Consider the following 21,322-nt stretch of genomic DNA (forward strand, 5'->3'; position numbering starts at 1 on the left):
CTGGCCTAGATGGGTGCTCTGCAAACACCGAATGTGCGATCCCAGCTCCGGGGACGCCTCCCTCCTTGGGAGCCTCCTTACAGCCCTTTTTAATCCGCTTTAAACACGATCCTTGAGGGCGGCGACTGGATCCCACAGGGCCGGGCGTGCAACAGGTCACAGGAAATACTTGTGCGATTAAGGAGAAGCACAAGAATTAATTCATTCTAGGAGCCTGTTGGAATCTCAAAATGATGGGGGCGCCTGGGTGGCGCAGTCGGTTAAGCGTCCGACTTGAGCCAGGTCACGATCTCGCGGTCCGTGAGTTCGAGCCCCGCGTCGGGCTCTGGGCTGATGGCTCAGAGCCTGGAGCCTGTTTCCGAGTCTGTGTCTCCCTCTCTCTCTGCCCCTCCCCCGTTCATGCTCTGTCTCTCTCTGTCCCAAAAATAAATAAACGTTGAAAAAAAAAAAATTAAAAAAAAAAAATAAAAAAAAAAAAAGAATCTCAAAATGATGTCTGAATTTCACTTATCTGGGCTCTCACCTGGCTACCGTGGTATCATCGTTAATAAACTTGACGCTTAGGGGCGCCCGGGGGGGCTCAGTCAGTGAAGCGTCTGACTCTTGCTTTCGGCTCAGGTCGTGATCTCACAGTTTCATGAGTTCGAGCCCCACGTCGGGCTCTGAGCTGACAGCGAGGGGCCTGCTTGGCATTCTCTCTCCTCCTCTCTCTCTCTCTCTCTCTCTGCACCTCCCCCACTCTCTCTCTCTCTCTGTCTCTGTCTCAAAACTAACTAAGTAAATAAATTCTTGGCATCATTCGTGGCAAACGAGGAGCCTGGCCAGGCTCCCCCAACCCCAGTGGGACGCTGGTCCCTCCTTCGGCCCTACTCAGGTCGCACCTACAGAAGTCACATCGTGGGTGACGGAGCAGGACGGAGCATGCCGGGCTGGGCGAGGCCTTTGGGGAAGCAGCTTACGTCTGGACATCCCCACCACGGGGCCGGACCTGCTAGCCTGTCATATAATGTTCCGTGATCCTGTTTGTCGTATACACGTTAAGCTATTACTTTCCTCCTCAAGGAAGCAAGTTGTGCAAAGGTCCTGGACCCCCTCCGCGGGGAGTGGAAGGCCTTCCCTGGTCTCTGTGGACCATCGTATGACCGTGCCCGGGGGGACTCAGCAGTAGGCGTGGGAGAAACCCTTCCGGGCTGGGAGAGCCGCACGAGCTCCAAGGTTCAGGGCCGCCTGGACCCTTGGGAAAGGCCACCTTCGATGGAAGGCTGAAGGCACAGTCCTGGACAGAGAAAAATACCTCGAGCAGCCTCCGTCCCCCGCAGTTTCCATCTCGCTGGGATAACACGACTTGAAATAGGGTCTAACAGAAGAGAAGACATTCTGAACTTTGGCGGGTCTGCGAACACCACCTCGCTTCCCCCTCGGCCTTCACGATGGCCCCTCTGGCCAGCTCCAGTGCTCACGCCCGCGTGGGAAAATGCTCACGCTCCGCACCCAGGGGGCGAGCGCACTGACCCTCTCCTCCCTGCCCTGTGTGACCCAGGTCTCCTCTGCCCCGGCCCTGGGAGTCAGTCCCCGTCAGGTTCTCTACTGGGGGTGACGGGAGCCGCCCAGCACACGCCGGACACAGAGAGGAACCCTTCCAAGTGCACTGACCACGCGCTTTGCGATTTCCAGCAGGGACCCGGGCTCCGTTACCGCCCCCTGACACAGTGTCTCCCCCCATCGCTCAAGCGAGAAGGTTAACTGAGCCCGATTCCTGCCACGCTCATCGTTCTCGTTCCAGTGAGCCCTGGTTCACAGGCTTTAATTCGGAGCACCCAAAGCCAACCACAGAGCCTTCCGGCCCCGCGGGTCCCGGGCCTACCTTCAGGAACAACATCCTCCTACAGTTCTTGCCTCGATCGCCCCCAGCGGCGTGGAGCTGAGCCGCCTCCGAGGCCGGCGTTAGATCAGGAAGGCTGCCGGGCCCGGCCTCCGATGTGTCCGCCAGCTGCACCGACGAGTGGAAAATCCGCTCCCTGCCCTGGCCCAGGGGCATCTCGAAGGGATCGGGGTACTTCTCGTCGGGGCTCGAGCCGTCGTCGCTGGTCTTAGCGTGACAGAGCATCAGGGAGCGGGAGACAGACCGCAGTTTCGTGGACTTCCTGCTCCTGCCAGCGCGGCCGTGCGGGTCCATCCTCAGAGACGCCGCGGCGCTGCCCTTCGTTTTCTCCTGGCCCGCGGCCCTCGGCTGGCGGGCGCTGGCCGGGCCGGGCTTGGCCACCGCTTTGTCGCGCCCTGGAGGAAAGAGGAAGCGGAAAGAGGCCGTGTGACTTGCCCGTGACAAGCGGAGCCAGACGAGGGCCCTGGTACGGAGCCGTGGGTGCCGTGCCCGTGAAGCAGGGCAGACCGTGGCTCTGGCCTGTCCACGTGGCCGGCCGGGTGGGGGCCCCGTGACCCCGCGTGCTTGCCACGCCCTCCATTCCCAGGACCGTGGAGACCAGGGCTTCTCGCATCCACACCCTCACTCTGCAGGTGGGGAAACTGAGGCACCAGAGGGGAAACGCAGCCCCCAAGCCACCGGCGGAAGAAGTGGGGCCACGGGACGGTTTTGGAGATGACGGAGGCCCGTGCGTTGTGACATCTGCACTTCCGACGACTTGGCCGGGGCTCGGGTCTACAGAGCGGGTCGCGGGACGGGGTGGGGGTGCCGCTGCCCGTCCCCTCTCTCTACCCCCGGTGAGTCCCGCAGCACCTCCGGAGAAAGCCCAGATCCAGGAGCCCAGTCTGCTGAGCGCTGCTGCCTTGGGCGCCCCCTTCCCGGACGCAGAGCCCGGGACCCCGTTGGGAGCGCCGTCCGGGGCCGACCCGCCACGGTCGATGTGAGCGTCAAAGAAGGTGGCGCGAGGGAAGGGTCGGGGCCTCGCAGGCAGCAGGCACCGGGCAAACCAACGTGCCCTTCCCCCGCCAGGGCTCCGGCTCCGTCAGGGCCCCCCCCCCTCCGCCCCCCACCTCACAGCCTGACGGGCCAGGCACCGGCTTCTTTTGCGCCATCGGTCAACACGTCTGTCCCGGCCCGGCCCGGCTCAGCTTGGCCAAGGAGGCGCCTCCCGCGGGCTTCAGTTTCCGGGAGGCAGGTGGCCAAAGGGGTCCACCCGTCCGAACAGGTCCCGACTCGGGTCCAAGCCACAGAGCGGAGCTGTCGCCAGGGCAGCGTGCTGTGCCCCCGCTGTACGCGCACAGCCAGCATCCAGTAAGGAAAAGCGGAGACCGTGCAAGCTTTCGCTGAATACAAGCCTTTCAGAGCCCCCGCAGAGGGGTCGCTCTTCAAAGAAGGCTGTTGTCCGACACCCGACTGGCACAAATGGACTGTTTTCTGTATTAGCCTTTTAACTGTACCGAGTTATTCACCAGCCATTTCTAGCAACCCACAGCAGCGAATTAAAGCGGACGGAAGAATGCATCCGGGAAGATTGCTCTGGAGGCTGGAGTATAGGTCAACTCAACACGGGCGCATTCCGTCTCGCACCCTCGTGCCAGGATCTCAAAGCCCTGTGCTCTGCGTCCTTCTTTCTTTCTTTTTTGTTCAACATTTATTTATTATTGAAAGACAGAGCATGAGCAGGGGAGGGGCAGAGAGAGAGGGAGACACAGAATCCCAAGCGGGCTCCCAGGGTCCGAGCCGTCAGCACAGAGCCCGACGCGGGGCTCGAACCCACGAGCTGCGAGATCGTGACCTGAGCCGAAGTCGGAGGCTCAACCGACTGAGCCCCCCCAGGCGCCCCACGGATCCTTCTATTTTAAGCGACAGAGAGACCTCAGAGCCAGACCGTTGCTGACCCCCATCCTGGCCGCAGGATCCCAAGCCCTGCAGGGGACACCCCCTCTCCTGAGCAGCCCGGGGCTGTGAGACACGTGCGGCCGCCCCCCAGACCCCCGGCTCTGGCCGTTTCCAGAGTCAGCCTGATGGTACCTCGTCAACAGTGACTAGAGTCCCTCACTCCGTGTCACGAACAGATCAGGTCGCCTGCCGTTTCACGGAAACGTAGAAGCCGCCAGTGAGCGATGCCCACAACTTTCTACCGTCTACAAATGCCTTTGTCCCCGTCCATCCACCGCCTACACGCCCTCTGCAGCCGGACCTCCGCCCGCCTCGGGAGGCTGGCCCGCCGTCCGTTCCCTGGACCCCCCTCCCGCAGCGGGTGGAGGCACAGAGAGGTTAAGTCACTCTCTCAAGATCACGCAGCTAGGACTCGGTGAGAGCAGGACCGAAACCAGGCAGTGGGACTGTCACGGGCAGGTCACCCGATGTCTCCTCCGTGCCGGGTCTCCACCTCCCTGCGAGCCCCCAGCCCACAGTCTGCTTCCTTCCCCTGAAACCGCGGGAACTCTCGCTGTATCAGTTCTGCAACCGATGTGGCCCAAAGTCACGAACCCGGGTCCAGGGGGCACCGTCTGCTGGCCTGGAACCTGCTTCGTTTCGCGAGGGAATTACTGGGACCAGAAGTTCAACGCTCAGATCTGTTGGCTGAAGGATGCATAGAATTCAAGCTGTTTAGTGGGTTTTTCCCCCCTTCTCTTTACTTCCAGACGGCACCTTTCGAGTCCTAATGGAAGATGCTCTCCTTCCGGCCACCGGCCCCGGGAAACAGGAGCTCCTTCCATTCTGTCAGTGCGACTTCCCAGAACTAGCAACTCGCAATGCAAACCTTGCGGTCAGTATTTATATCCTTATGACCAAACTCCTTTGCATTTTGTTTGACTTTATTAGGACTCCCCACAATCCACCTGGGCCTCATGGAGGAGGAGGTTGTGTGTGTGTGTGTGTGTGTGTGTGTGTGTGTGTTTTTCTCATAGGCAGCCCTGGTCCATCAGGCGTTTGAAAGGCCGAAGGATAATCAAAGCTTTGTGTTAAAGAGCCTTCTGGACTTGCACCGGTACTAAACAGGGAGGGTATAAACACGGAGTTACTGAGGGCCACTGCGTGAGTAGAGCTGCCGAGAGTTGAGCCAACACAGAAAGTCCAGAACTCACAGAGGTTGGGGGACAAGAAGAGAGGAAGGAAGGAGGACAGAGAGAAAGAGCAAGAGTGAGCAAGAGGGAAGAATTCAAATGATATACTATGAGCACCTGGATCCAGCCATGCCTGATGCCATCCTACCTAATTACTTACACAAACTAATAGACTTCTCTTTTGCCTAATAGAAAAAACTCCTCCTGGAATGGTTGTTCTTCTCTCTGAGACTAAAAGGAAAGCAGTGACATCCAGGGACCAAGAGGCTTCTCCAAACGTCTTTTATCCCACCCCAAGCCTAGGAGAGGAGCCAGTCATCCACAGTCAAACTGAAACTCTCCCCTCCGGTGCCGGGCTCTGGCATAAAAGCCTGTGCGTTTTTTTCCCACCGAGCTTTGTCACCACCCTCATGGATTCTTAGGTTGCAAACCCAATTCTCTTCCCGTCCACATTCTCCCCCAAGCCACCATAAGCTCACCCGCTGTGCACTTTCCCGGACACAGACATCTAGGGACTTCGGGACCTGGTGAAAGGCTGTGTGTCTCACTCACCGGGTGGAAAAGCTGGCTGCCTGTGGGATTTAGGGGAGCAGACGGCTCAGACTCCTCGGTGGAATCTGTGCTGGTCCCGGCGGACCATTTGCAGGAGTGACACATGAGTACCGTCAGTTTTTAAAAATAAACTTTTCCAGAGGGAACCGTGACCCTCTGCAGCCTTCGCTCTCGTGTGAGGTGGCCGTGGCCATGGGGTGGGAGGCTGGCGATGTGCTGGGGGCAAGCGGGGGGAGCCCTTTGGTCCGGAGCACAGACGGTTTTCAAAACGAGCTTTGTTTTTATGGAAAATGTAAAACAGGGAGGGAATCACTGCAAAGGGTTGTAGTGAAGCGGCCAGAATTGGACTTCTGTGGGAGACTGCCTTCCCCCTAGGCCTGGCAGCGAGGGACCGAGGGAGAAAGAAGGGAGAGAGAATAATTGGAAACACAGTGCTGTGGTCACATGGTTCCTCTTAGCCTCGGTAACTGTGCTCAGGACACGGGGACCAGCTACTGCTCCCAATGGGACCAAATGTCGGCAGAGCTCGGGGACAAGCCCGTGCCTTCCCCGGTGCAAGCAGCCCGTCCAGAGTTCTTCCAGGATGGACGGACGTGCCCTCTCTGATTTGGCCCCAGGCTCCGGGAGCACTTGCCGGGCTCTTGTGGGGTTTTCTCTGCCCCTAGTGAGTCCTCCGTAAGACGACGTTAGGAGTCTCTTCCAGAGGCTTCCTGGGGAAGCGCAGAGGTTTCCAGCATGGCTATGCTAATGGGACCAGCTGCTTTCACTTCCGGCAGAAGAACCCAGAGGATCTGGTTTGCCCCAGGAAAGGGCTCTCCCGCTCCCCGAAGGCCTTTCCCTCTCAACCGTGATGGCACTCGCTCCTCCCTTACATCTTCCACAGAACCCCCCCCACCAAGGCAGGGTGCCCCCAGGCAGGGTAAGGACTGACACAGCATCACGTTCTCAGCGGCCCTTCGGCCAACTGCGGCTGCACCGTCATCCCTATAGAAAGTGCAAAGCCAGGGGCGCCTGGGTGGCTCAGTCTGTCGAGCGTCCAACTTCGGCTCAGGTCACGGTCTCACGGTCCGTGAGTTAGAGCCCCACATCGGGCTCTGTGCTGACAGCTTGGAGCCTGGATCCTGCTTCAGATTCTATGTCTCTCTCTCTCTCTATCTCTCTCTCTCTCTCTCTCTCTCTCAGAAATAAACATTAAAAAAATGTGTTTTTTGAGACGAGCAAAGCCAAAAGGTTAGAGCCAACGTGCAAAGAAATGGCTAGTTCCTCCTTTAAAGGAGTTTGAAAAACTTCTAGACGGTGCTGGGGAACAGGGTCAGCCCTCCTTCCCTCCCTCCCTCCCTCCCTCCCTTCCTTCCTTCCCGTTTGTTCCATTCAGCAAACACTTGTTGAAAATCATGACGCGTCTGTCACTACGCTGGGCACAGCTAACTTACTGGACGAAAGGCCACAGTGTCTCCATCTGGATAAAATACACTGAATTCACTGGAGGACTTTGTGAGGGTAAATCACCATATGGAGAAAGGGGAACTAGTTGACTAAATGTGTTTCGAATTTCTGAATTCCCCGACAGTGTCTTCTATCAAAGGCAATTTTTCAAGTGTGGTCACTCTGGCCCGGGGGGTATTTTCTGTCTTGAATTGAAGAATGACTCAGAGATAAGATGGGGGAGGGGGGCAGGGAGGAGACATTTATGGTCCTTCTCTTTCCGGCCTGTGGCTGGGACCCGTTGTGGGTGTGGGGGGCGCGGGGAGGGCACGGGACGGCAAGGCACCTCTGGGCCCGTTTCCCAGCCAGGGGCAGTGAGCAGGTTCTACACCTGTGCTCGTTCACCCCCCGCCACTGTCACCTGCTGGAGGGGATGGCTCCCTAATACCATGCCCCCCGGAGCTCTGCTGGGGCTTGGCCGGGTGGAGGCATCGGCACGTTCAGTGAATGAAGGAGTGGTAGGTGAGCATCTCGAAGGTCCCTTCCAACGAAGCTTCCCTACGCCAGTCCAAGGCCAAATGTATGCTGGTGAACTTTATGTGTCAGCCCAAGTGGGGTAAGGGACGCCCATGCAGCTGGTAAAACATTATTTGTGGGTGTGTCTGTGAGGGTGTTTCCGGAAGAGATGAGCATTTGAATCAGAGAGAGTAAAACAGGTGGGCGTCATCCAGTTCCTCAGGGGCCTGAAGGGAACAAAAGGCAGAGGAAGGCAATGTTGCTCTACAGGACCTCAGATGTCCCTCTTCTCCTTGGACATGGGACGTCCATACTTCTGGTTCTTGAGCCTTTGGACTCAGACCGGGGCTTACACCACTGGCTGCCCGGTTCTCAGGGGCTGTGGGTTTGGACGGGACTACACCCCCGGCTCTCCTGGGCCTCCAGCTTGTGGGTGGCAGATCGTGGGACTTCTCAGTCTCCATAATCATGTGGGCCAACCCCTCAGAATACATCTCTTTCTTAATCTGTCTTTCTCATCTCTCTGTATCAACTATCTATCTATCTATCTATCTCTCCACCCATCCATCCATCCATTCAACCATCCATCCTTCCATCCATCCATCCATCCATCCATCCATATATCCATCCTTCCTTCCTTCCATCCATCCTTCCATCCATCCATCCATCCATCCTTCCTTCCATCCATCCATCCCTTTACCTATCCATCCATCCATCTGTCCATCCATCTATCCATCCATCCGTCCGTCTGTCTGTCCATCCATCCACCTATCCATGCATCCATCCATCCACTTATCCATGCATCCATCCATCCACCTATCCATGCATGCATCCATCCATCCATCCTTCCTTCCATCCATCCTTCCATCATCTATCCATTCATCCATCCATCCTTCCATCATCTGTCCATCCATCCATCCATCCATCCATCCATCTGTTCATCCATCCATCCACCTATCCATGCATCCATCTATCCACCTATCCATCCATCCATCCATCCATCCATCCATCATTCCTTCCATCTATCCTTCCATCATCTATCCATCCAACCATCCATCCATCCATCCATCCATCCCTTTACCTATCCATCCATCCATCTGTCCGTCCGTCTATCTGTCCATCCATCCATCCGTCTGTCCGTCCATCCATCCACCTATCCATGCATCCATCCATCCACCTATCCATGCATGCATGCATCCATCCATCTGTCCATCCATCCATCTGTCCATCCATCCATCCATCCATCTGTTCATCCATCCATCCACCTATCCATGCATCCATCTATCCACCTATCCATCCATCCATCCATCCATCCATCCATCCATCCATCTGTTCATCCATCAATCCACCTATCCATGCATCCATCTATCCACCTATCCATCCATCCATCATTCCTTCCATCTATCCTTCCATCATCTATCCATCCATCCATCCATCTATCCATCCAACCATCCATCCATCCATCCCTTTACCTATCCATCCATCCATCTGTCCGTCCGTCTATCTGTCCATCCATCCATCCATCTGTCCGTCCATCCATCCACCTATCCATGCATCCATCCATCCACCTATCCATGCATGCATGCATCCATCCATCTGTCCATCCATCCATCTGTCCATCCATCCATCCATCTGTTCATCCATCCATCCACCTACCCATGCATCCATCTATCCACCTATCCATCCATCCATCCATCATCCATCCATCATTCCTTCCATCTATCCTTCCATCTTCTATCCATTCATCCATCCATCATCCATCCATCCATCCATCTGTCCATCCATCCCTCTGTCTGTCCATCCATCCATCCACCTATCCATGCATCCATCCATCCATCTACCCATCCATCCATCTTTCCTTCCATCGATCCTTCCATTATCTATCCATTCATCCATCCATCCATCCACCCACCCAGCCATTGGTTCTGTTGCTCTGGAGAACCTTGACTAATACCAGGGAAAACATCCCACCTAGGACCACAGAATGAAGGACCCCATGTAGCTGACTAACATCATAGTGACATGGAGCTCACAGCAGGTTCTCCCCCCACCCCACACAGATATTCCAGAACCTGCTTTGTTGGAAGAGCCTAGAACATGTGTAAGACCCAAGAGAAGCCCTTCACCTTCCAACAGCCTGGAAGGCCGTCTTATTCATCCATGTGTGGGCACAAGTGGGGTCATCAGGATGCCCTCCCCAAGACCCAGGCCTCTAAGACAAAGGACAAAGCAAGACAGGACTTTCCCTCTGAGTGTGTATTCCCTGTAACATGGTAAAGGCTGAAGATATAAGTAATCTCAAGAAGGATCTAGATACATTCAAGAAAGGCACATCCACCGGTCACTCTTTGGATAGGATTGGCTAAGGTCTACTCCCCATTAAATCCAGGTGCCTGGAACAGGGCTTCAAACAGGGACATACCCAGGAAATGCTGTTGCACCTGAAGCGGGTAGCCAGCGGCACAAAGCCACACACGATGGTGTTTGTCATTGGCCAGAGGGACAGGCAGGAGCACAAATGTACCAGCTGAGGGCTGGGACCCGCAGGCCACCTTAGTTTGCACACCCAGTGTGCTGCTCACCTGTGCAGCCTCAAGCCCGGTGTTCAACATCTTTGCAGGTTAGCCGACGGCCCGCTGAGCAGAGACGACCATACTAACTGCCCAGAGCCCCAAAGAAAATATCTCCAAGAGGTACTACCTAGCTTAATGCCTGACATAGAGTATGGACAAAAAAAAAAAAAAAAAAACCCAAATCACTCAAAAAAAGTAAAACAGTGGAAACAACCTAAAAGTCCATGAGTGAGAGACCATGTTAGACACTTTCCAGAACATTCCCACCCAGTAAGACGGCTACGACAAATCTCCATAGGTGGACGTGGAAAGAGGTCCGCCATATGTTCCGATGTAAAGAAACACCGTAAAATAGTCCTCGAGACTAGGTTTATTTACAGAAATGGACTTGGATTAGTGAACACTGAACTGTTAATAACTTTTTTGTTTTGGAAGGTGCATAAAGTGCTGGGGAATGGGATATACAGACAGCCTTTCCTTTGTATTTAACTAATTTCCTAGGGCCTATTTCCTTTTACAGCCATCATGTATCAGGCTTAAAACCAGGAAAATAAAGGTTCCTATTGGAGGAACAAAATTGAAATTTATGGCTGATTTTTGTCAACAAGTAGTTCTGGGGAACCTCACAATGATTCCTTCAGGTTCTAAAATGTCTGCTTGAAGTTTTTATGAAGATTGCCTTGGGTTTACAGACAAATTTAGGGAGGACCAAGAACCGTTCTTAGTTTGTCTTTTTTTTTTAATATTTGCTCAGATTTTCTTTTCGAACCTTCAAACAAATTTTATATTCTTCTTTACATAGGTTCTAAATGTCTCTGATTATGTTATTTCCCCAGCCCTTTTGTTTCTTTTTTGAACGGAACCATTTGTAAAATGGTTACTTATATGTAAGTGATGAATCTTACATATTTATCCCATAACTGGCAAGATCTCGCATGTAAAACTAAAATAAATAAAATAATATAAAATAAAATAAGTAAAAGGAAATAAATAAAACAAAATAAAATAAATAAAATAAAATAAATAAAATGGAATAAAATAAACAAAACAAAATAATAAAATAAAATACATAAAAGAAAATAATAAAATCAAATAAAATAAATAAAATAAAATAAATAAAACAAAATAATAAAATAAAATCAAAGAAATCAAATCAAAGAAATCAAATCAAATAAATCAAATCAATCAAATCAAATCAAATAAATAAAACAAAATAATAAAATAAAATAAAAAATAAATAAAATAAAATAAATAAAACAAAATAAAATAAATAAAATAAAATGGAATAAAATAAATAAAATCGAATCAAATAAATAAAATCAAATAAATAAAATAAAATAAAATAAATTAAACAAAACAATAAAATAAAATAAAGTAAATAAAACAAAATAATAAAATACTGGATGTAAATCCCACTGGATGTAAATCCCTTAATACAATTTATTGACTATTTGTCATTGCCGCTAGTGGCATCATCATCATTATTATTTAAAGCTAGAAACTCCCCTCTGAATACCTCTGGGGCCACAACCCCATGAATTTTGAAATATGGCGCTCTAATTGTTATTTTTTTAAATGGTCTATAATTGCAGGTGTGATTTCCAGTTTCTTCTGAAGGTCGCTGTGGTCATTGTTAATTTCTTATGGTCAAATTCCCAAGATTTAGCCTTGTTTCTCTTATAATTTTTTGATTAGAAAATTCCAGTTTAATTGCATCGTGGCCACAGGATGCGTCCCGGACATTTTTTATTCGTTGGAATTTACTGAGGTTTATTTTGTGAGCCCATGTGTGATGTGACTCAGTGTTTTCAACGTGGTGCACACATTTCCAAAGAATCCGCAGTCTCTCTTTGGAACTTCAGAGATGTATGTATCCACATAGAGCCTCATAGACTCTGTGCAGTAACTTCTCCTGGACAACCTCTAATGGGAAACACTTAGCAACCCCAGGCCTGGCACAAGTCTGGTGGGTTGTCCGTGCGTATTTGTGTTCTATTGTGGGTGAGTGTGAAGAGGCATGGGGTACTCTGCAGGTGTGGAGAAAATGAGGTAGATCTTTCTGTGCTACACAGCGTGTGTGTGTGTGTGTGTGTGTGTGCGTGCGTGTGTTCGGAAATAGAAAAATTCAGAGTCCTCACCAAACTGTCATCAGGATGGTCTCTGAAGAACAGGCTGGGGGATGGGGGAAAACCGGTCACCGTGCATTCGACTGACCAGAACATTTTTATCAAAAGCCCATTTTGTAAAAAACTAAAATGCAAAGCGGCAATACGATAAATCAGTAATAAATGGGTGCACCTTACTTCGTTTCGATCTAAGGAGGGAGAAAGATAAAAGACAGGAACGACGCAAACATTTTAAATGAACAAACCCAGAGTCCGAGCTACTTGGCAGAAGACCTGAATCAAGAAAGATGCTCAAAACACGCCCGCGAGTGAACAGCCGAGGCCCCTTCCTGGGCAACCGACTGCAACGGCGTGACATTGACATCAGCCATCTCCAGGCAGGAGACGCAGAGAGATGCAAAACCACCCACAGCTCTACGTCGTCACGGAGTCTTTGCCTGCAAGAACTTTCCAGACTCTGTGGTCCGACAGCTGCCAGTGTGTGTGTGTGCGTGTGCGCACACGTGTGTGTGTAAGGTGACTGGTTTTGGTTTGCATTTTGGTAAGAGATTATATATCCTCTCAGGATTATTTCTCTTTCTCTCAACGCACACGTGAGCAGGCACACACACGCACACACACACGGGCACACACAGTCGTATTATCTGCGTTTCCTCTTTGCACAGGGGGTGCGAAGTGCGTAGCCCAGGACGCGCCTGGGGAGGGGGGTCTCCTGCTCCAGGGGCTGGAACTGGCTACCGCGTGCACTCAGAGAGCGAGCGAAGGCACGGGGGCCGGGGGCCGGGGGCCTACCCACCCCCCCCCAGCCTCCCTGCTGCTCCAGATCTCCTGACCCATTTAAGAAAAGGCAAGAACAGAAAGACGTGAACCCGTAGCCGACTTAGTCCGGGGTCCCCGCCTCGGGCGAGGGGGACAAGGCCACCGGGTTGGAAGGCAACGTCGGGAATATTTGCGGCTTAGGACGCTCTCCCTAAGCATCTCCCTTCCAAATCCCACCCGCTGTTTCTCGAAACTCTGTAAATCTTCTCTCACCGTAAGAGTTTACATTTTACCCCATGGTACGTACCACGTAAACACACGTAAGATGTGTCTGTATGCAAATGTTGATAAACGTAAATATATTATGTACATAAATACATGTATCTAAGGCAAGAGTTTCGTGAAACACCACCCTTACTACGGTGCGATAAAGCACGAACACAGATAACACGGAAGACGACTGGGCGTCTGAAGTGTTCCCGGATTTCCCACAGCCGCTTCCTACGGGGGGTGCTAGCTTTGATTTCTCGCTTAGTTCCGTTCTTCTGGGCCCCTGAGGCTCCCATTTCACCACACCTGCTTGTCCTTACTCCGATTCAGGAGCTGGGACGGACCCTCAAATCCCCTGTGTCTTCCACGTGGAAGAAAGAGGAAGGGGCCCGTGTTTGCTCTAGCCTCGCCTCGCCTGCTGCGGTGGGCCACAGGGAGCGCGCCCCGGCGCCGGCTGTCCCCCCGCAGCGAGGACAGCTCCTGCGCAGGCCCCCGCCCGGGGTGGGCCCAGCCCCTGGGGCGCCGTCAGCCCCGAGCTCCACACCCGTGTGCACCCTGTCCTCCAGCATCTCCACGGGTGGCCAGCAGAGCGGCTCCCGGCAGCCCACGAGTCCTGCTTGGCCCCTTCTCTGCTCTGCAGTCTTGGCTGCAGGGACCCTCAGCGTTGCCACCACACGTGGGCAACCTTGCCTAGCGTACGGGACCGATGTTCAGTTGTCCTTCTTCCAGCTGGAAGCCGAGAGAAGACCTTGAACTAAATCCCTACTGCTGGCTGCCTTCTTGACCACACTCGAAGCTCTCAGAACCATCGTACCCTCACTGGATATTTCTGTGCCCGTGTACGCGAGCGTGGTCCTCTCCGCACCGATCTGGGTCTCGGGATCCAAAAAAAAAAAACGTCTTCCGTGTGAAAATCTGTCACCGGCCCACGGGGACAGTGCCAATGCCAGCTACTGTTGGTTACAGTTAAGGCTGCGGTGATGTTGGTATTCACTTATTTGGGCCACAGGTCGTTCCCGGAGATTCACCGTGTGCCAGGCACTGATGGGTGTCGAGGGGGAAGACACGATCTTTTACGGCCCGTTGGAGAAGACGGACGTGTGAACGGAGAATATTCCCAGCGTGGGGAGTTCAATCATACGGGTTTGAATCAAGGGCCACAGTCTGAAGTGACTCGATAAATGGCCTCACCGAGGAATCAGCCCGTGAGCTGAGGCTGGAAAGCCGGATGAGGGTTTTCCACCCGGAGAAAGGAAGGCAGGAGGTTCCAGAGAAAGCACTTCACGTCCAGAGCATGTACAGAGGCAGAAAGATTTAAAAGACCCTCCTGTCCTCCCATCAGAGCAGATCTCTTGGTGGCCCTGGAACCCGGGGATGTGAGCTGGGAGCAAAGGGACCGAATCGCCAATTCGGGCTGATGAAACTGAAGCGTCAGTTGGGAGCCAGGACCCCATCTGGCTGGTGAGTGGATTTCCTTTCCGAGCGCACCCTCCCCGCCTCACCCCCAAACGCTGGGGCCACTGCTGGCCCCCCAGAAAGGGATGGGGGAGGCTGGCAAAGGAGGGGTCCCACACCCCTGCCCCCCGCCCCCCGCCCCCCGCCTGAGCAGTTCGGCTTTTGACGGTTTATAATGAGTTCTCAGGAAAGATTTCAATTCCGGAAAGGTTCCCATGCATGGAAAGAGCCAGCAAACACCTGCTCTCGGCAATTATAACCCAACCTTCTACCCAGGAAAGATAAATCTTGGCGATTAGGAAATGCAGACATTTGCCGAGCCGTGTAGCAATGACGGGTGTAGATGTGGGAGTCGGGCTGGGGTGAGGACCCGGAGTGCCCCCTTTCTAGACGGGAGATCCTGGGCAAGTGGCCTCACCTCTCTGTTCTGGGGACACACGACCGAAGGGGGGGAGGGGGTTGCCAAGAGGCTCATACAAGATGCCACGCGCAAAGGCTTTAAGGCGGCACCTGGGGCAGGAAGCGCCCGGCAGACTGAGTATCACCGATGAGCACCCCTGGGGCTGAATAAGCCAACAGACAGCAGGGGGCACCTGCTCCCCCACCCCCCCCCCAGCTCCTGTCCTTGTCAGGTGCGGAGGGTAGGAGGGGCCCTCCACGGCGGTCGTAAATGCTGACGGCCACCTAACCACAGGACAAGCAGGACGAGAGGGCGAACGGAGGAGAAGAGTGGACCTCTCCTCTCCTTCCCGGGCGCCAAGAGGAAGGGCAGGAGCCCCCGGACAGCGGTTCCCCGGGCTGGCCCGGAGCTGGGCTCCAGGGACAAAGGTGCCGCCTTTGAGGGGCTCCGCCGGGAACGAGAAGGAGGGGGGACGCCTCCCTGTGTCCACAGAGCGCCAGGGCATCTGCGGGGACCGCACTCTCCGGCAGAGACAAGCACGTTCCTCAGCCGAAGGGTCGCCCACCCTGGGACCCAAGCAAGGTGGGGAATTAGTGGTGGGAGCCCGCCCACGACACCGGCGTGGCTGACACGCAGAGACGCTGCCCTCCCCACCCCGGTCAAGGTCAGAGACACCCGTCGGCTCCCATGCATCTGGGGAGGAGGAAGCTGGCCGGCAGCCGGGAGGCCTCCCCTGGTGTCCCCGTGTCCCGCACCGAGGGTGGGGTCTCGGCCGCCGGTCGGATGTCCCAGAACCAGAAGCCCCAGGGACGCGGGGCAAGCACAGCAGGCGCAGGAGGTCACCGGCCCGTCCCCTCCCCACAAGCTCCGACGCGGCTTCCTCCTCACTCACTGCGCCCCGTCGTGGCTCACGACTCCCACCCTAAGATGCTTCTGGCTTCTGTTCCTGCCTCCACCCCAGCACAGCTTCCAAAGATGACGTCAAGTTCCAGCAACCAAGAGCCTCCCCCACGCCCGTCAGAGGGGCCGGCCTCCCGGTCAGAGCGGCCGGCGGAGGGACCGTCACTCACCTGGGCCCACCTACCTCCCTGCACGCGGTGCCCAGGGCAACCACCTCCCTCAGTTCTCTCTCCGGCTCCCCGGCAGAGGTGAAGGCACCCTTTCCCCGGGACAGCCTGGGGCCCCAGCCTGGGTCAGAGCCGGCGGAGGATGGGAAATAGACTTCCGTCCTCACCCAGAGGCCGCTCTGCGGGTCCCATCCCAGGCCCCGCCGCCGGCTGGGATGCTCTGAGTCAGACGCTGCCCTCGCCACCTGCTCTGGACAGGTGACTCAGGGCGAACGCGTCCAGCCTGGCGCGGGTTTGCTTAGAGACTCCCGACCTGAGCCATCTGATTTCTCCCCGTGAAAAGCCTTGGTCCGAAAGGGAGGCTGCCAGCGCTGGGAAGCTGAGCCCCGGAACAAAGGCCACCATCTGCTGGGCTGCGGGGAACACCGGGAGGGGGCGGCCCCGCCCAGAACCCCCGATCCCCAGCAGGCCTCCTCGGGCCTGACACGCCGCTAGCCTTACGCAAACGTCGGCTCCCGCGACCTGCCACCAGTCCAGCCAATGTTATCATACCCGTCTTAAAAATCACTGCACAAAAATTCGTTGAGCACCTGCTATGCGCAGACCTGGTGACCTTGGGTCACAGCCCATCCCTGGCTCGCCAGAGTCCGGCAACTTCCCTGCGGTCACCCAGCCTGGAGTCTAGTCCCGATCCGCCCAGCACCAAAGCCCACGCTCTTTCTATGGCACCACACTGCCTCTCTGTCCCTAGAGTAAAAACTGGCTCTCAGGAGCTGAGGCAGCCCAGCGGTTCTCAGAGTCTGGCCCCCAAGCCAATGGTGTTAGCACCATCTGCTAGAAATGCACGTTTCCTTTCTTTTAACTGTTTATTTACCTTTGAGAGAGAGAGACGGACAGACAGACAGAACGTGAGTGGGGTAGGGGCAGAGAGAGAAAGGGAGACACAGAATCCGAAGCGGGTTCCAGGCTCCGAGCCGTCAGCACAGAGCCCGACGCGGGGCTCGAGCCCGTGAAGCAGGAGATCACGACCTGCGCCGAAATCGGACATTTAACCGACTGAGCCGCCCAGGCGCCCGTAGAAACGCAGTTTCTGAGGCTCCTGACTCAGGACCTGGGCAGGCGGGGCCTGGCCCTCTGTTTCGGCAAGCCCTCCAGGTGGTTCGAGTTGGAGAGCCAAGGACATGACTTATAGGAGCGCGTCAAGGGCCCCAGCAAACAGGGACAAGGCGCCTCTGTTTCCCCCGTCGGGATGATTGCCTTGTGACCGGGGTGCTTCCCCCCCCCCACATGTCCCCTTGGAGAGCTTAATCTAAGGGTGGCATTCAGCGCATCTGCCCCCTGAAGAGCTTCCCACACGTGTCCCCTAAGCGCAGCCTCGTGAACGGTTGGCATGTGCCGGGCTGGGGCTTCTGTGGGGCCCTGTCTTCTGAAAAATGGAATGCGCTCCAAGCGCCCATCAACAAGCCCTTCAGGGCTTCCTAGGGGCTCTAACGAGGCTGTGGGCGCCCGTAGGAGGCCCCTGCAATTCCGTGTGGGGCTGCAGAAGTCCAGCCACTGCCCGGAAGCCAGGCCCACGGTCACAAGGAGACGCACTGGAGACAAAGCTGTCTTTGTCAGTGGGTGTGGGGGACAGTCCCGCGTCGCAGGGCTGAGTCTGGAGGGCCGCGGAGGAAATTCTCAAGAGCAGAAAATGTAGGCCTCGGTCAGCAGGCACAGACTCTCCCCGTTCCTTGGGGGTGGGTGGGAGGGGGGACAGCGCAGCCGGGGCTCGGGTCCAGCCTCCAGGGTCCATATTCTGGGACTGTCTCAATCCGGCAGCAAGGCTGGGACCGACGGAGTCCCCCCGGCCTCTGGAGGTCGCTTCACCCTTCGCAGACCCCACAGCTTTCTTCCTACGCCAGGCCTGAATGCAGGTCCTGCCTTCCCCTCCTATCAGATGGCCCGCCTTCCTTGACTATCAGAAAGCGAATTCGTTCCGAAGTGTAGGGGACATCGCGCCCAGACCCTTACTGACCCAGGGTGCTTTGCACCTCAAGGTGGAAACCGCACGGCGCCTGTGCCCCCCAGGACCCCCTCCAGGCAAAGGACGGGCTTCCCTCCGTGGCCTGACACCCCGTGGGCCGGCTCCCCGCGCGCCCGTGGGAAGGGAGGGCGGAGCAGGCCGGAGAGACCCCGAGGCCTCACGACGGGATCTTGGTCGCGGCTCAGCTTTCGTTCGCTCATCTGCCCCACGGGACTGAGGGCTCAGGGCGCAGAGTCCCTGAGCCGTGGGGCGACGGGAGAGGAAGCCCCCCTTAGACACCCCGCGCGTGCGCCTCCCATCAGTCATGTGTGTTTCAGTCTCCCCTGAGCACCAGACCCAGAGTTCACCTCCGTGGGATCGCCCCCGGACACCTGCACACGCACACGCTGACACGCGTACACGCTTTCGCGCGCACACGCGCACCCGTCCCCGTTTCCAGCTACGGAAAGACCGGCCGGCACCTGCAGACAGCTGGTAGACCCCGGCGAGCACTGGAATTCCTGTTACCCGCCCAGCCCCCCAGGAAGTACCTTCGCTCCGCACACCGCGGACACGCTGTGTGATCAGGGCCAGTCGCCCCAGCGTGCCGGCCACCCACGTGTCGAAAACCCCCAGACCCACGTCGCCAGCCTTGGGGCTTCTCAGTTAGGAACTCCTTCTCCTGCTTCCTGCTTGGGGTCGCTACCTGAGGACCGACGGGGGATCCCCAGGCCCCACACGAGCGGTCCTCTTGACTTCCCGGGTGGGACCTCTCCCTCCCAGCCTCCACGTTTTGGTAGTTATTTGCACACCCCAAAACTCAACCCCAGGGTCCAGGAGCGGAGACCGTGGGCCCTGAAGCAGGCTTCCTGCCCCTGGCCAGGCGCATGGTCCCGGACGGGTGAGGCGTCCCCTCCCTGGGGACTGGCCCACTCGGCAGAGGGATGGCTTTGGCCCTCGGACCCCTCCGACTGTGCTGCCGGAGATGTGCCAGTTCTTACAAAGTTCTGAGCAAAGAGATCATGACCTGAGCCCAAGTCGGATGCTCAACCGACCGAGCCACCCAGGCGCCCCTAAGGCAGCTTCAAGTCAACAGAAAAACTGCACAGAGCGTGTCCCCTCCAGAGCATAAGTGCCCCGAACAGAAATCGTCACTCTTGTTCACAGCAGGGTCTCCGGCTCTGGGACATGCCTGGCCCAGAAGGTCTCAATAAACATTTACCGAATGAATCAACCCACAACCGAACGAATAAATAAGTGACTAATGCCGTGTAATGAGCTCCCACATTTGTTTGCGCTTTAGAGCCTACACAGAGCTCGCACAGACGTTTTCTTAATCAGATGAATCTGATTAGGTACAGATTTAAAGGGAACTTCAGAAACCTAGTGACACTCTCGGTCCCAGCTCCTTGAAGGGCACAGACCGGGACCCCGTGGGGCCCTCCAAGGGAAGAGAGTTCATTTCCCGGAGCTCTGATAACCCTTTGGGTTGGACCCGCGGAGGCACGTGCTTCCAGCCACGGCCACAGCTCGTGAGAAAAGAGCGCTCGGAGACGCGGCCTTGACCAGCACGACGAGACCCTATGCGTGGCACCCTCGCTGCGCGCACACGCCGTGCCAGGCGCTGTCAGCACGGAATCCGGCTCCGCGGTCGGCCCGGAGGGCGGGGGCCGCTGGTTGCCCCTGTTTTCCTGCCCGGGGCAGGGACAGTGAGGACGCGCGGTGGTGAAACCACTTTCCCAAGGCTCAGAGCCAGGATATGAACCCGAGGGTATCTGACAACGAAGTCCAGGCGGCGCGTGTCCGAGGAAGGCCGCTGAGCGACCTGGAAATGCCTGCCCCACGGGTCAGCCCGGGTCGGGACGGGACGGGCTTAGAAAGGGTTAACGCCAGAGCAGGAGGGAGTGGTCAGGCTGGCGAGCTGAGCTGCGCTTCCAAGGCCCAGATTAGGACTGTTGGCACCGCATGCCTCCTCTCCACCTGGCCGCAAAGGAAGGCCAGGTATTAATGAAGGACACACGGGGCCCCCGGGGTCAACCGTGTCCACTCAGCAGGGCTTGGGCAGGACCAGCGTGTTCTGTGTTCGCTTCGGGGTGTCGCCTCTCACAAGGGTGTGGGAGCAGCTGAGTCCCTGTCTTGTCCCTCTCTGACAGGATGCCAGAGGTCCCCCAGGCGGGATGCCTGTCCCCTCCCCCGGTGGAGCGAGGGGGCTGCTCCCCGCTTTCCTCTTTCTGCCCGCACAGCTATCTGACGAGCGCCCCGTCCTGCCTGGCACCAGAAAGCAACGTCTGTGAAGATGAAGAAATCCCCACTTTCTTCTCTTAATTTGTTATGATCATGACACGACTGACTCAATACGCAAAAATTTCAAATCCCTGCCCAAGGTCACTGGCTCTCTCCCCCGTGCCTCATGTTCCTCCAGATGCCGCTGCTTTCTCCCACCTCCGCACCTCCGCGCACGCACGCACTGCCCCTTCCAACTCGCAGGCGCCGGCCTCCTGGCCAGCTCTCGTAGGGTTCTCAAGCTTTGGCTCAGAGTCACCTCCTCCAGGAAGCCCTCCCGGACACCCCTCCCAGCTCACCGGAACGGGAGCCGTCCTCCTGTTCTCCCAAAGCACTCCACGCCGACTCACTCCTGCACGTCCCATCCAGTAAGCGTGAGCTTCTCCGTGCTGTGGACTGAGTCTTACGCCTCTCTGTAGCCCTTACGGTCCCCCAAGCAACTGCCCAACAGCTGTGAGAAGAAAGGGGGAGGAGAGGGAGAGACAGAGGAAGAAAAGGGCAGGGAGGAGAGAGGGAGAGAGGGGTCTTTGTAGGCAGACGCATACGCTCAGATAGAACTCGGACAGAGACAGAAGAACGGAACCAGATGCACCCCAGCTACGCGCGTGCCCGCTCCAGGCTTGGGAGGCCAGAGTGGGCACTGAACGAGCACTGGCCCAGGAGTCCGGGGCTGGTTCTTACCAGGCTGGGCTGATGCTAACCGGCTGTGCGACTTGGGTAAGCCACTCCCCTTCTGAGCTACAGGCTTCCCCTTAGTGAAAGGGTTTTCATTGCATGGGGGGAGGGAAGGGGAAAAAATAGTTTCGAACAGAGAGGGGGGCAAACCATAAGAGACTCTTGAATACAGAGAACAAACTGGGGGTCGGTGGGGGGGGGGGTAGGGGGAAACGGGTGATGGGCAC

General features: G+C 55.9%; 1 protein-coding gene across 1 annotated transcript in view; it reads right to left on the reverse strand.

Annotated features, from left to right (window-relative positions):
- IL16 (interleukin 16) overlaps positions 1–20,963 on the reverse strand; it is a 90,681-nt gene extending 69,718 nt beyond the window's left edge. The window contains exons 1-2 of the mRNA XM_047086736.1: positions 20,720–20,963; positions 1,865–2,277 (exon numbers count right to left, since the gene is read on the reverse strand). Of these exons, the coding sequence (XP_046942692.1) occupies positions 1,865–2,277; positions 20,720–20,963 (657 nt within the window). The remainder of the gene's footprint in view (positions 1–1,864; positions 2,278–20,719) is intronic.
- Positions 20,964–21,322: the final 359 nt, after the last annotated feature.

The sequence above is a fragment of the Lynx rufus genome, unplaced genomic scaffold, assembly GCF_022079265.1.
Source record: "Lynx rufus isolate CCGP_SWC_20201006 ecotype Redwood Valley unplaced genomic scaffold, mLynRuf1.p SCAF_21, whole genome shotgun sequence".
Lineage (NCBI taxonomy): Eukaryota > Metazoa > Chordata > Mammalia > Carnivora > Felidae > Lynx > Lynx rufus.